Raw genomic sequence first — 12,441 nt, forward strand, 5'->3', positions numbered from 1 at the left:
TGCTTCCACGGCTCCCACAGCTGGGAGGAACACTCAGAGAATCAGGTACCAGCTTTATTTCAGAGGTGACACATTACTTCCCACTCATGTCCACTGGCCCAACGAGTCCAGTGATCCCGCCTGACTGACTGCACAGGGACCGGAAATAGTCTCCTGTGCATCCAGGAAGAGAATAGAACCGAGAATACCTGTCAGCAATCGTGATGCCCACTCAGGACTCAGGTGATGCCCACAGAGGGGCAGCTACGAGCTGTGCAAAGGAGAGAGGTCTGGCTCAGGATTTGGTGCTAGATCAGGGCTGTTCTGGTGACCTCGTGGGCTGCAGTGCATGTCACACCAGTGGGTTCCCACCTTTCGCAATGTCTGGAGAGCTTGGAAACTAACGACAGAGGACAGGAGGACCACACTCAGGTGGCTGTTGTTGGGAGGCCTCAGTTATTTGTCACATGGTCCCCACAGAGTTGCTTAAGTGTCCCACTGGCACCCCCGGAGCAAGTGAGAGAGAGAAAGCCATGACTTAGCCTCAGAAATCACACACAGTCACTTCTGCCATATTTTGTTGGTCATACGTAACCGGCCATGACTTGTGAGGACCACACCTCACCTCGTGTGAGAACCAGGCTCGGGTAACTGGGTGCCACCCAGGAGCTGCTACCACCGGCTGCCGGCAGGGGAGGCAGTATCTTTTCAACTGCTTCCTGCTCAGCTCACCTTCCGTCTCAGCTCCAGCTGAGGGAGAAGCAGGTGAGGTCTGCAGTGACCCTGGGCAGGAGGCCAATGGCCGCATTCTGCAGGTGAGGAAACCCAAGCAAGGCACAGAAGCCTGGACGTGACTGCCCCCACGCGCTCGTGCGGCCAGCTACGTTTGCAGCAACCAGAGTTAACCGCGTGGCTCTCCGGCACCCGTAGGCCTGTCTCCGGGCCTCTCACACTCCGTCTTCGCCTCTGCGGCACCTGAGTGGCCAAACCTGTTAGCAGTGAGCCCTGAGCTCTTCCCCCCGCACCCCTGCAACCCTGCACCTGCCCACAGCACAGCTGTGCAGGGTGTGGGAGGCGGGAGTAAGGGCCACCTGGCGCTCGGGGCACCAGGTGGGGGCCCTCTGGGTATGTGAGGAGGGGAGGGCAGATGCCCCTGGGTGAGTGAGCTGTGGGCCCGAGGGGGGCTCACCTGTGCCTAACAGTGCCCGGCTCTACTGCAGAGCGTCCTGTTCCGACCTGGCCCCGAGTGGTGTTTCTCATCCCAGGGTCCCTCCTACGGGACAACCCTCCCTAGTCCTGGGGCTGCCTCTGCTTCTGATCGAGCCCCTGAGGTTCTCAGCTGAAACCCCACCTCAGACGCCTGGAAGTGCCCGGCCACAGGCCAACGCCAGGCCTGTCACCCTGGTAGGCCACACCGTCCCTCCTTGCCCTCCTCAGCCGACCGACCGCACCAAAAAAACCAGACCCCGAGCCAAAGTATCAGAAACGTGTATTCTTTTTCTTTTAATAGTAAACCTCTTTACAACAAATATAGTGAAAGAGTTTTCAAACAAAACTCATAAGAATCTCGAGGACTTTGTCTTTTCTTATTGTGTAGAATACTAAGAAAGCATCACCATACAGCACGAAAAGAAATATTGAAAACAAATTGACCGCCACACCCTTGGACCCGCCCTGCGCAGGACGCAGGAGCAGCCCCAGGAGTGTGGGTGATTGTCGGGCTCGGGGGGTGGGGCACCTCTGTGGCCTGTCCCCCCTCCCTCTGGGACTCGAATGGGGAAGACAGAGAATCCAGATTCTCCCATAACATTCCAGCCCCCCCACCCCAATACAAATCCCATTCCTTCTACCAAGTGTTTAGGGGTGGAGAGAGGTGGCAGAGGGGAGAAGCGGAGTTCCCAGGCTCCATGTCCCCTCCCCCCTATGAAAGCCTAAATCCACCCCCCACCCCACCCCAGGGGATTCCAGAGTCAGTTAAAAATATATAGATAGAGATATTTCTAGATACACTTTTACATCATTTCTGTCTCTCCAAACAAATAAATAATCAGCAAGAGAAGGTGCATCACGTCCTTCCTGTCCAAGGTGGGGGGGGCTGGGTGAGGGCCAGGGGTCACTGCTGGGGGGAGGGGTCCTGTGCCCACTGTCCCTGAAAGCTGTGGGAAGCCTGCGGAGGGGCGGGGCACCGTGAGCACCCTGCCAAGTGCACGGGCTTGGAGGAAGGAGTGGGTGGAGGCAAATTTGGCTTGTGAGAGGAAGAAGTGAAGTCCCCGCTTGAGGTCTGGGTTCCCAGGGACCCTTCATCTGGCCGGCCAGGAGAACTCTTGGGATACTGAATTACAGATATGTCCCATGTTCATTTGCAGACCACCCCCTGCCCCCAGGGATAGAGAAGAAAGGACACACACACCCATACATGGTAATCAAAAGCCAGGGCTGCCAGGCAGAGGGCAAAACTGGTTAATATTGCACCGTGAGCTGCAGGGCCTCATCCCACCCCGTGCTAATGGCGGCCGAGCCCAGCCTAGGAAGGCGGACGGGCTGGTGGCGGGCATAGCCTGAGAAGGGAAGGCCGGTCATTCAGCGTTTATTGAGCACCTGTCTGTCATTCACCCACTCAGCCCTTCACCATTACTGGGCAGGCTCTGGGACGCACACATACACAAGACGACAGCCTGTCTTCTTTCTAGGCCCTGATCAAGTCTCACTGACTCTTGAAACTCCCTCTAGGAACCTGCGGGAAGACCAGACATGCCGTGTGGCCTTTGGCAGGTGGGGGTTAAGCTGTGAGGAAGGATGGCTCACTGACCAGGGAGGAAGAGGAACTGAGTGTCACCCGAAAGCAGGACGGGGCTGCAGGAGAGGGAGCTGCGTGGGAAGGCGTGGGTACTGGGTGGACAACGGGGTCGAGCCGGGAGAGGCGGGGCTGCAGGGAGAAGCAAAGAGGCCCGACTGCTAGCTCCCTCCTGACTGCGGGACAAAAATATCGGAGCTGAGGGTGAGAACAGATGAAGGAGCCAGGCAGAAGGGACTGGGGCTCAGGGAGGAGGGTCATGGGGCTGGAAGCCAGGGTGTGTGGCCGCAGCAGCCACCTGTCCCTGTGCAAACACATCCAGGTAGCGCACGCACGCACGCACAGACGCCCTCAGATTCATGCATATGGCCCGACGGGCTCAGAGACCCATGCAGACACGCGTGCACACGCGCGCGCACGCACAGAGACACTCACATACAACAGCAGGCGCCCTCATGAACACGCAGGTCCACATGCAGCCCCACGCCCCCCCCACCCCCCGCTTCTGGTCCCCCTGCATCTTGTCAGAATACTGCCAGCGGCTGGGTCAGAGAGGCGGGCAGAGTCGCCTGCCCCGCAACGGGCCTAGTCCACTCTGCCTTCCCACCAGGGTGAAACCGCAAGGGAGCGGCCTCGGGGCAGAGGAGCTGGGCTTCTGTGAAGGAGGGCCAGAGGCCAGGCCCCTTGGGGCGAGGGGTGGGTGGTGTGGATCACAGGTGGGGGCCGGGCCCCTCCTCTTTGATCTGTCATCCAGCCCGAGGTCTCAGGACCTGGGGAGGCAGCAGAGAGGGGCAGGCTGGGGGAGGGGAGAGGAGCAGGACAACAGCAGAAGAACCTCGTCTGTACAGTACGGGCGTTTGAGTCATTATTATTACAATATACTTTGACAAAAATAGAATCTCATTTCATATCAATACAACAACAAAAAAAAAAAACAGTTTCCTGGACTGTTACACTGCTAACGGTTTCCAAAGGTTGCTATTTACAATTACAGTAGCCAAGAGGGAAGGTGCGCTGGGCCTGGGTGCTGGGGCAGGAGGTAGCGAGACAATGAGGGCGCAACAGCAGGGCGTGGAGGGGGGGTGCTGGGGAGAGGGCCCAGGAGGAGAGAGGGAGGCAGGCCTTCGGACCTCTGGGTCCACCCCCCCCTCACACCCCATCCCAGCGTGCACTCCTCTGGGATGCGTACGTGCAAGGGAGAGCCAGTGCCCTCGCTCACACCTGCCAGTCCGGGCGAGGCCGGCTCCCACTGGGCCACCTCACTCCAGCTTCTCCCCAGTTCCCCCTGCTGGTGGCCAGCTTTACAGGGCTGGTGTCACCTGAGGGATGGGGAGCTATTGCACTGTGTATCTTAGAGAAAACGCTGGGAAAGGGAGGAGACCCCACTCACCCCCGGCCCCAGTCCTCTGTCCCTTCTCAGCTCTCTCCTCATGGCTCTTTCTCTCCAGAAAGGGGCTTCAGAGGGGCCCCCGCCTCCAACCTCCTCCAGCCTCAGATTTCCAGGCAGCCTTCCCAGCCCAAGCTCAGCCAGCACCCTCACATCTTGGGGGTGCAGCTCACACAAGACCCAGTGAGGACGCATCGTGCGTGTGCAGGGGGGCGTGTGGAGGCCAGGCTTGGGTACTCTGCCCCATGTGCCTGCGGCCACAGGACAGCTGAGACGCAGAGACCCTTTCCAGAGCCCCTGCCTCACTTTGCCCTGAAACAAACCCACCGTCACGCCAGCCGACTTTGGGGTTTCAGTCTATTGTAAGGGTTTTGTCGTTTGGTAGTTTTTTTGGTTATTTCCCTCTGTCTGGGGGACGGGGTGGGAGGGCTCCACATGCAGGACCCGGCACCTGTCCTTTCCCAGATGCCTCTCGGGCCCCCACCCCTCCTGCAGCATATGTGTACAACGTGCAAAGTGTCCCCCCTTCCCGCAAAAAAGAGCTCCCCCGGCCAGTGAAAATGGCGGGGGGGGTGCAGAAAGAGGGGATGGGAGCATCCCCCCCTCCAAAGCGAGAATCCAAATTAAAAAAAATATAATATTAATAATAATATAATAATAATTATACACAAATGTAACCGTCAACAGGACACGGAGCACAAGAGAGGAAGTGGGGGTCGAGCGGGAGGAGCCCAGGGCAGGGGGGTGGGCGGTGAGATTGTCAACTCTTCATCAGGGAGGCTGAGAGGGGAGTGGGGACCGTCACTTTAATGTCTGTGAAGAGAGGAGATGGAGAAGGGGGTGTGAGGGGCTGGCCCGGGCTACGGGATACGTGCCCCCCACTCCCCTCTCCCTGGAGGGCCAGGATTCTAGTGGCAGGGCCAGCTCTGAGGGGAGGACGTCATCGAGCAGAAGGACTGATGCTGGAGGAAGGGTAGGAGACGGGCCTCTGGTGGGGGGATGGGGCGTCGGTCCTGCCCCGAAGGGCTGAGGGAGGGCTAGCTGGCCACAGGCCTCGGGTGGGACCTAAGACAGCTGGGGGCACACGGGCAGCCCCGTGAGGCAGGCAGGAGGGTAATGCTACAGTACCCAGGTGTCCAGCCGCATCCGCTTCACAGCTGAGCCCTCGGCCTCAGGCTCTGGGGCTGGACGCAGCAGGCCCAGCGTGGGCCCGAAGTCCCCCCGTCCGTCATCCCGGTCCCCCGTCTCATAGGAGCCCCCGGCTGGGCTGCTGAGACCATCACCGGGCTCAGGGCGGGTCGCTGGGAACACAGCCGGAGGGGGAGGCGCAGGGCTGCGCTCACGGCTTGGGGACACCGGCTCCGACTTGATGCTGATATGGGGGTGGGTGGTGACCGTGAGGGCAGCACCCACGTGGGGCAAGGGGCTGCCAGGGCTGGAGACAGGCGATGGGGAGGGGGCACAGGGGACAGAAACAGGAGAGGCGGTGAGCAGCAGAAACAGTGATGGGTGGTGACAGACAGGGTGAGAACACGGGGGTAGAGGTGTGACGGGGAGGGGCAGACAAGTGGATGGGGACAGGGGGCCAAGCGAAGGGCAGAAGGGGAATAAGTCACATTAGTTCTTTCTCTCCCGTGTCGTCTTCCGCCGCCAGCCCCCGCCCCACCCCGCCCCACCGCCACCTCGGCTGACTGGGTCTCCCAGGCCTGTCCACTGATGACAGACAGCCTGGCAGGGATCCCAGCTCTCAGGAGGCCCCTCCTCTTCCCACCCTCAGCTCTCCCTCCCCAAACACGTGCAGCTCTCCGATCCCAGGGACTCACATTAAGTTGCTGAGAGACACGGGGACCAGGTGGGGCTGCGGCTGAGGTGGCTGCTGGGGCTGCTGGGGCTGCTGGGGCGGCTGGGGCTGCGGAGGCTGCGGCTGAGGCGGCTGCTGGGGCTGCGGTGGCTGCTGCCAGGCAGTGACAGCAGTGACGTTGCCTAGTGACAGCCCCCCCGGCGAACTGAAGGCTGGTAAGGAGGAGAGATCTGCGCTGGTCAGCTGGTAATCTGGGGGGACAAAGTGAGGGTGAGCCTGGCGGGGGGGTGCGGGCGGAGGCTCCCGGAGGCCCAGGACGCGGGGGAGCTGCTGATGATGGACGCGAATCGTCACACAAGCCCACAGTCCAGCGAGGTGGCACTCCAGGTGAAGACATGCAAATCTAACAGTCACGAGTGACGCTTTCAACAAGACAAAGCCACGAGGTTTTACAGCAGTGTTTCACTGTTGTTTCTGACCACATCCATTTTTAGAACGTCCATCTAAAAGCAAGCAGGGAGGGTCTAGGATATTCAAGCGCCTTTCCAAGACACCCAGGGGAAGGACGCGTCCCAAGCAAACTGCTCTAATGGCCACCGCACTTCTGCAAAGTCCCCAGTCTCCCTAAGTCGGTCCACACAGGACACGGAGCGGCCAGGGTTTGAGCTGCTGGGCCCACCCCCACAGATGGGTCGTACGTGGGCCCAGAGCGCTGCAAGGGAAGCAGCTGGTGCAGCAGGGACAGTGGCCTGGTCCCCAGGAGGTGACACTTATTTCCTAAAATTTCTGTCTCGGTGAAGAAACCGGGATGTTTGCACTGTCACAGAGCACACAGGACCGCGAGCTGTTTCATAATTCACGCAGCACTGTCACGTTTCGTGTTGCACCATTTGGGACAGTTTAGAAGTTGTCTTCCTGCAAGCACAGGTATGGCGCGGTGGCAGTGGGAGGGCATGGGCACGCCTGTCGCAGCAGCCCTGCAGCCACGGCCCTGGCTCTGTGCGGGCAGGGCAGGATGAGCCCGGGCAGCAACAAGGTCAGGTCCAAGTCGCTGACCGCCCCCACTCACAGGTCATGTGACCCCGGGCAGGCTGCTCTGTGTATAAACAGCAGACGGCTGGCTGCCCATGTCACGGCCGCTGTGAGGACCGAGTGAGCTAACTAACCAAAGGAAGCACGCACAGCAGTGTCGGGGACACAGTAAATATTCCAGATCTACTTGTCATTAATTTACAAATGAGGCAACTGCAGCCTCAAGTTTGAGGAACTCGCCCAGATCACAGACACAGCCAATGGCAAGGCTGAGACAGGCTCCCAGGCCTCCCTGTCACCTTTCTATCTCACCCCAGCGATGTCGGCGGTCCACTCTGGCCTTCAGATGCTTATATTTAAAAAGCAGAGCAAGGGCACTATTCCCAACACTCATGTGACAGAGAAGGAAGCCAGCCCCAGACGGTGCCTCCTGCCTGTCCCTGGGCGAGTGAATGGCTGAGACTCAACTCCCAGGCCCCCGCCTTCCCAGGACACTCCCACCCCATCCACCTGGAGGCTCAGTTCCTCTGAGACAAGAGGAACTCGGCCTGCGGGCCACCTGGCAGCCCGCTCGGCCCCCTCTAGAGTGACCAGAGCCAGACCTCTGCAGCCAGTGTCAACAAGGGGCCAGACCTGTCCCTGACCCAAGACACTGCCAAAGCCACATCACCCCCAGCCAGAACCTGAGCTGGGGCCAAGGACTGTAAACAGTGAACAACTGAACAGCAGGGTATTTGCTGGGGTTTGTTTATGTACCTGGAGTCACCTGAAACCACCTGCAGTTTAAACGACTCCTGCAGCAAGAGGACCGGAGCCCCGGGGGCCGAGAGGATGTGAGCAAGGCCCGGGGAGCAGGCCCAGCGTCCCCAACGGCTTCCGCTTCCATGCCACACTGACAAACAGTCTGAGGTCCGGCCTGCTGTGCCCCCGACACCCACTGACCTCCCTCCTGCCTCCCAAAGTGGGGCAGAAGAATATGGCAGAAAACCACCACCATGGGATTCCCCCGAAACAACAGCTCCTGAAAAGTGGTCTGTGCTGTGCTCCGGAACCACCCCGCCCGCCCTCCCTCAGGGAGCTGGCTTTTCTAGGGGGGCCCTGAGCCCCAGCGGCAGGGCTGGATGAGCCTCTGAGGCCGCCTGTCCGCCCACAGCTCTCACAGGTGAGCAGGCTGGGCCCAGGGGTGTGGCCATCTGCAGCTGCCCAACGACGCAACGACCCAGGAGTGGGTGCACACGTGGACAGAGGACTCTGCAGATGCCGGAGGGTCACGTCGGACACCGACACACATGCCAGAGCCTGGCCCGTCCACCTGAGGCAGTTCCTCCAGCTCCTCTCTGCCCCAGGGGGCCGCCCTACGCACAGGGTTGGGTTCTGTGGGTGCCTCTCTCCGTGTCCGGGACCCAGCGTGGCTCAGTTCTGGAATGGGGCTTTTGGGAGCTTGTTCTAGTCTGACGTCATCACAAAATAGCCCTAACACAAGCTAGCTGCGGGTGAGAGAAGCTAGGGATGGCAGAGGTGTCCTCGGCAGGGAACAGGCCAGGCTCCGCAGCCCCACACGTGCTCGGAAACAGGTGACCGGGCACTTTCCCCCTTGGGCAGCCCTTCCTGGACACGGCAGCTTGGAACGCACGCAAGGATGGCTGACAGTGTCACAGACTGTTCCTGGGACAGTGTGAGAGGTCAAGACAGCCCTGGGGACCCAGGACGGCCCGGGCACTGGGTGTCCTGTCTGAATTCTTCTACCTGGGGATGTCTCCCGTGGGTCCAAGTAACGCTTCACCTTCGGCTCCCGCTCCCCAACCTGCCCGGGCTTCCTCCTCCTCGCCCCCATCACTCCACCAGGCACCAGCAGCAGCCCCGGGAACCTGGGCGAATCTCTGTGGGCGTTCAGCCTCCCTGTCTCTTCTCCCTCTTGTTCCCTCACCCTCCTCTAGGAAGCCTCGCTGGACTGGCCGTGTCCCCTCTCCCCATTCCCCAACCCTGGTGGCCCGGATCGCCTGCCCAGCGCACCTCTGGCCTGGCTCCTCCGACGGGAGGTTCCCTAAGGCCAGGGTGTCCCTCCTCCATTAGCTCCTGTATTAAAAATAAGGGATCCCAGTTCAATCTGAATTTCAGATGAAACAATTATTTACTATTCATTTTATCTGAAATTCAGATTGAACTGGGCATCCTATGTTTGTTTCTGTTGGCTAAATCTGCCAACCTTGATGAGGTGGAGGCTCCCCGAGATCAACGGCCTTCCTTAGATTAGGGTGTCCCCAGAGAGTCGCTCACGTTCCCTGTCCGGTCCCTCCCTGGCCCCAAGGCCACGTGCACATAGCTCACATCCCCGGGACACTCACCTGTGTTGTAGGCAGTGGGCATGGAGGAAAAGGGGAGGCCCTGGCTGAGTAAACTTGGCGTTGCCACGGAAACCACAGGGGTGGTGAGCGAGTGGGTAGACTGGGAGACCCCAAGGCGCTGGGCATTGTTCTGCAGGAGAAAGCTGTCGGTCAGGAGGGAGCAGATGGGGAAGCCGCCCGGGCCACGCCCTCCACTCCAAGGCCAAGCTGGGGTCCCTGAGTCCTGGCCCAGGAGGGAGGCTTCAGCACGGAGGCCCCGCAGATACACACACACAGAGACACTGAGGTCCACGGAAAGGAACATGCCACACGCACCACTCACACCTACACACACGCAGAGCAAAGGCACGCATGCTGGCCCCAGGCCGTCTCCTCAGGCAGCGATAGAGGGGACAGACCTCCCCCTGGCCGGTCCCTCTGGAGTCTGCTCTCCACCCATCTCACTGCAGCGCACGCCCAGGGAAGGCGCGCTGGCATCTCTGAGCGGAATGCGTGTGCCTGCGTGTATGTACACACGTGTGTGGAGCTGTCAGCCCCATCTGCCGCTGACTCACTTGTTTATTCCAACTCCACGCTGGGGCCGAGGCTGCCGCCGTGTTGGCCGCCAAAGCCTGCCTGCCTTTTCCAGCCTCTCTGGCCTCCCGTCAGGGAGCTGGGGGAGGAGCCCCCACCCCACTCCTGGCTGACGGTGAGTATATAAGTGTGTGCAAGGAAGAGCGAGAGAGAGAAAGGGAGGGAAAGGAAGAGGGAGACAGGGGGAGAAGGAGAGAGGAAGAGAGAGAGAGAAACAGAAAGAGACAGAGAGAGTGAGAGGGAAAGGGAGGGAGAGGGAGAGACAGAGCAGTCCAGCCCCTGGTCCAAGCATCTAATCCGGGTATCCTGGGACATGGCCTGGGGCTGGCCCACTCCCCACGCACGCGCGCGTGCACACACACACAGGTGTGCCTGCATGAACATAGCCTCACACAGATACCCATGTACACTCATACACACATGTACACGCACATGCATGTCTGACCCCTCACCCCTGCCTCATTCATCTCGGTGTCCCGTTTGGCACTGAGTACAGCTCCCGGCAAATAACCAAATAAACGACAACACACACTGCACACACATTTGCGAGGACAGGGCACACACGACTCCATGCTGGGGCCGCAGAGCAACGGGCTGACCCAGAATTCAAAGCCACAGCAAACGCCTCCCAGCCTCACTTACCAGGTCTAAATGGTCCTCAGTCTGGGAGCAGAAATAAAACCAAGGGATGTTCAGTCTCTGGCCTGCGCCCCCCTCAAGCCCCTGCCCCCACAGCCAGTCCAGCCACCTCTTTGTGCGGGAGCAGGGTGGCACTGCGGACTAGCACAGCCCTTCCCTGTCCTGCCGATTTCCAGAAGCTGCTGCGTCCCGGTGTCACCTAGTCCCACCGCTGTGCGGTAATGGCAGACCTCTCCTGTCCTGCTCCGTCACCGAACCTCCTCGCCCATCTCTGTCCCTTCTCACTGCACCAAGGCTAGGACTTCTGTGCTCCCACCTTGTATGAGGCCCTCTGGGATCTCCCCGCATCAAGCTTCCATGAGCTCCCCTGGGAAGTCCCAACTGCTGGGTAACCTCCGTCTCTCCTGCTGGAGGTCGGCTCTCTCCTCCGTCCATCTCCGCTCCCAGCCCCTACCCCTCACTCGGCCCAGAGCCCCACTCACCAAGTGGTGCATTAACCCCTTTCCTCCCTGGGATGTGATGACCCTCAGGTCAGGCTTGCGGCTGGGGGCTCCAAGCTGGGCGCTGTGGGTGGGTGGGGGCGGAGACTTGGCAGGGATGACCTTGTTTAAGCTGTTGCCATTGGCCACGGGGAGGAGGCCAGGGGAGGCCCGAGCACTGACGTAGCCGTTCCCTGGAGGAGAGAAGAGACCAGGCTGAAAGGAAACCACAGACCCGCCTCAGCCCTGCTAAGTACCCCCATGCCAGCACTGTCCGCCAGCACCCGTCAGAGCCACGCTCGGGCTCTGGGTGAGTACCAAGTTCTCTGATTTCCTCTAAACCTCTTACGCCCGAATCACGGGGCTCTAAGCTACGCATGAGGGGCTGGGTGGTAGGGGCTCCGAGGCTGGTGGGAAGAGCTGGAAAAGGAAACACAGTGGCCACTCGGTCCTCATGCAGCCGTCTCTCCCCACCTGTTCTCTTTGGTCTCCATGGACAGGGAGCACCTTCAGACCCCACAACCTGCCCCTGACTGGGCGCGCCACGGCCCAGGTTAGAAAAGGGGTGGCAGCCTGGAACTGGGGCCTCAATGGATCCTGGTTACCAGGGCAGATCAAACCACTTGAGCTGGTCCCTTCGCCACGAGCTGGAGACACTGTGATTTGGATGAGCACATAAGATGCCCGCAGCTCTGGGGAAGGTGAGCCACTCACTGGGGAGCTGATAAGCCAACCACCCCCATAATTAGACGGGGGACAACAAGCGGAATGACTATGTTTACATCTGCTCCACAATTCACAACCTCCGTGGGCTTCCACACACAGTCTCTCGTTTAACGCTCACCCTGCCCCTCAAGCAGACAGGGCACGTATCATCAGCCCGATTTACAAGGGGAAACGAGGTTGGCAGGTGTCACGCTCGTCAGGGCACGCGGCTGGAGGCCGGGCCAGGGCCCTCACCGCTTCCCACGTGCCAGGCGTGCGGGCCCGTGTGCCGCCGTTTCCGTGAGGTCCGGCCCTCTCCTTGCAGAGGGAGGGTACTCCCTCATCTCCCGGCCCTGACACAGTCACTGCCAGGGAGCTACTGCCTGGTGACTGGTGCTATACTGGAGGCCTCTGGAGCCCAAAGATGTGGGATGACCCCAGTCAGAAGTGTCACCTTGCTTTGTCGCCTGAGAGCACGCTGCTGCCTTTTAAGTGTGTGGCTCCCTCCATCCCAATTCCCGGATCACTCTGAGAATGGTAGGAATGCCAGAGTGACATCAATGGTGACATTCGAAGTCATAGTCAGCCGCCGAACAGGAGGGGCTGTCAGCTGCTGGGGTGGGGGTGGGGGGTGAGCGACTGGGGGGAGCAGCCTTTCTGTGGCTTACAGATGTGTGCTCACAAGTGCCCATCAAAAGTCTAATGTG

At 60.1% G+C, this 12,441-nt stretch overlaps 1 protein-coding gene across 7 annotated transcripts in view; it reads right to left on the bottom strand.

The window, feature by feature from the left end:
- Positions 1-1,451: 1,451 nt before the first annotated feature.
- MEF2D (myocyte enhancer factor 2D) overlaps positions 1,452-12,441 on the bottom strand; it is a 30,745-nt gene continuing 19,755 nt past the window's right edge. For 5 of the 7 annotated variants that reach the window (XM_019662572.1, XM_019662568.1, XM_019662570.1 and 2 more), the window contains exons 7-12: positions 11,033-11,223; positions 10,554-10,574; positions 9,339-9,468; positions 5,984-6,212; positions 5,289-5,595; positions 1,452-4,973 (exon numbers count right to left, since the gene is read on the bottom strand). In XM_019662572.1, the coding sequence (XP_019518117.1) occupies positions 4,962-4,973; positions 5,289-5,595; positions 5,984-6,212; positions 9,339-9,468; positions 10,554-10,574; positions 11,033-11,223 (890 nt within the window). In that variant the 3' untranslated portion in view covers positions 1,452-4,961. The remainder of the gene's footprint in view (positions 4,974-5,288; positions 5,596-5,983; positions 6,213-9,338; positions 9,469-10,553; positions 10,575-11,032; positions 11,224-12,441) is intronic. The other 2 variants (XM_019662574.1, XM_019662573.1) reach the window with 1 other exon arrangement.

Source organism: Hipposideros armiger, unplaced genomic scaffold (genome assembly GCF_001890085.2).
Source record: "Hipposideros armiger isolate ML-2016 unplaced genomic scaffold, ASM189008v1 scaffold_378, whole genome shotgun sequence".
In the NCBI taxonomy this organism is placed as follows: Eukaryota; Metazoa; Chordata; class Mammalia; order Chiroptera; family Hipposideridae; genus Hipposideros; species Hipposideros armiger.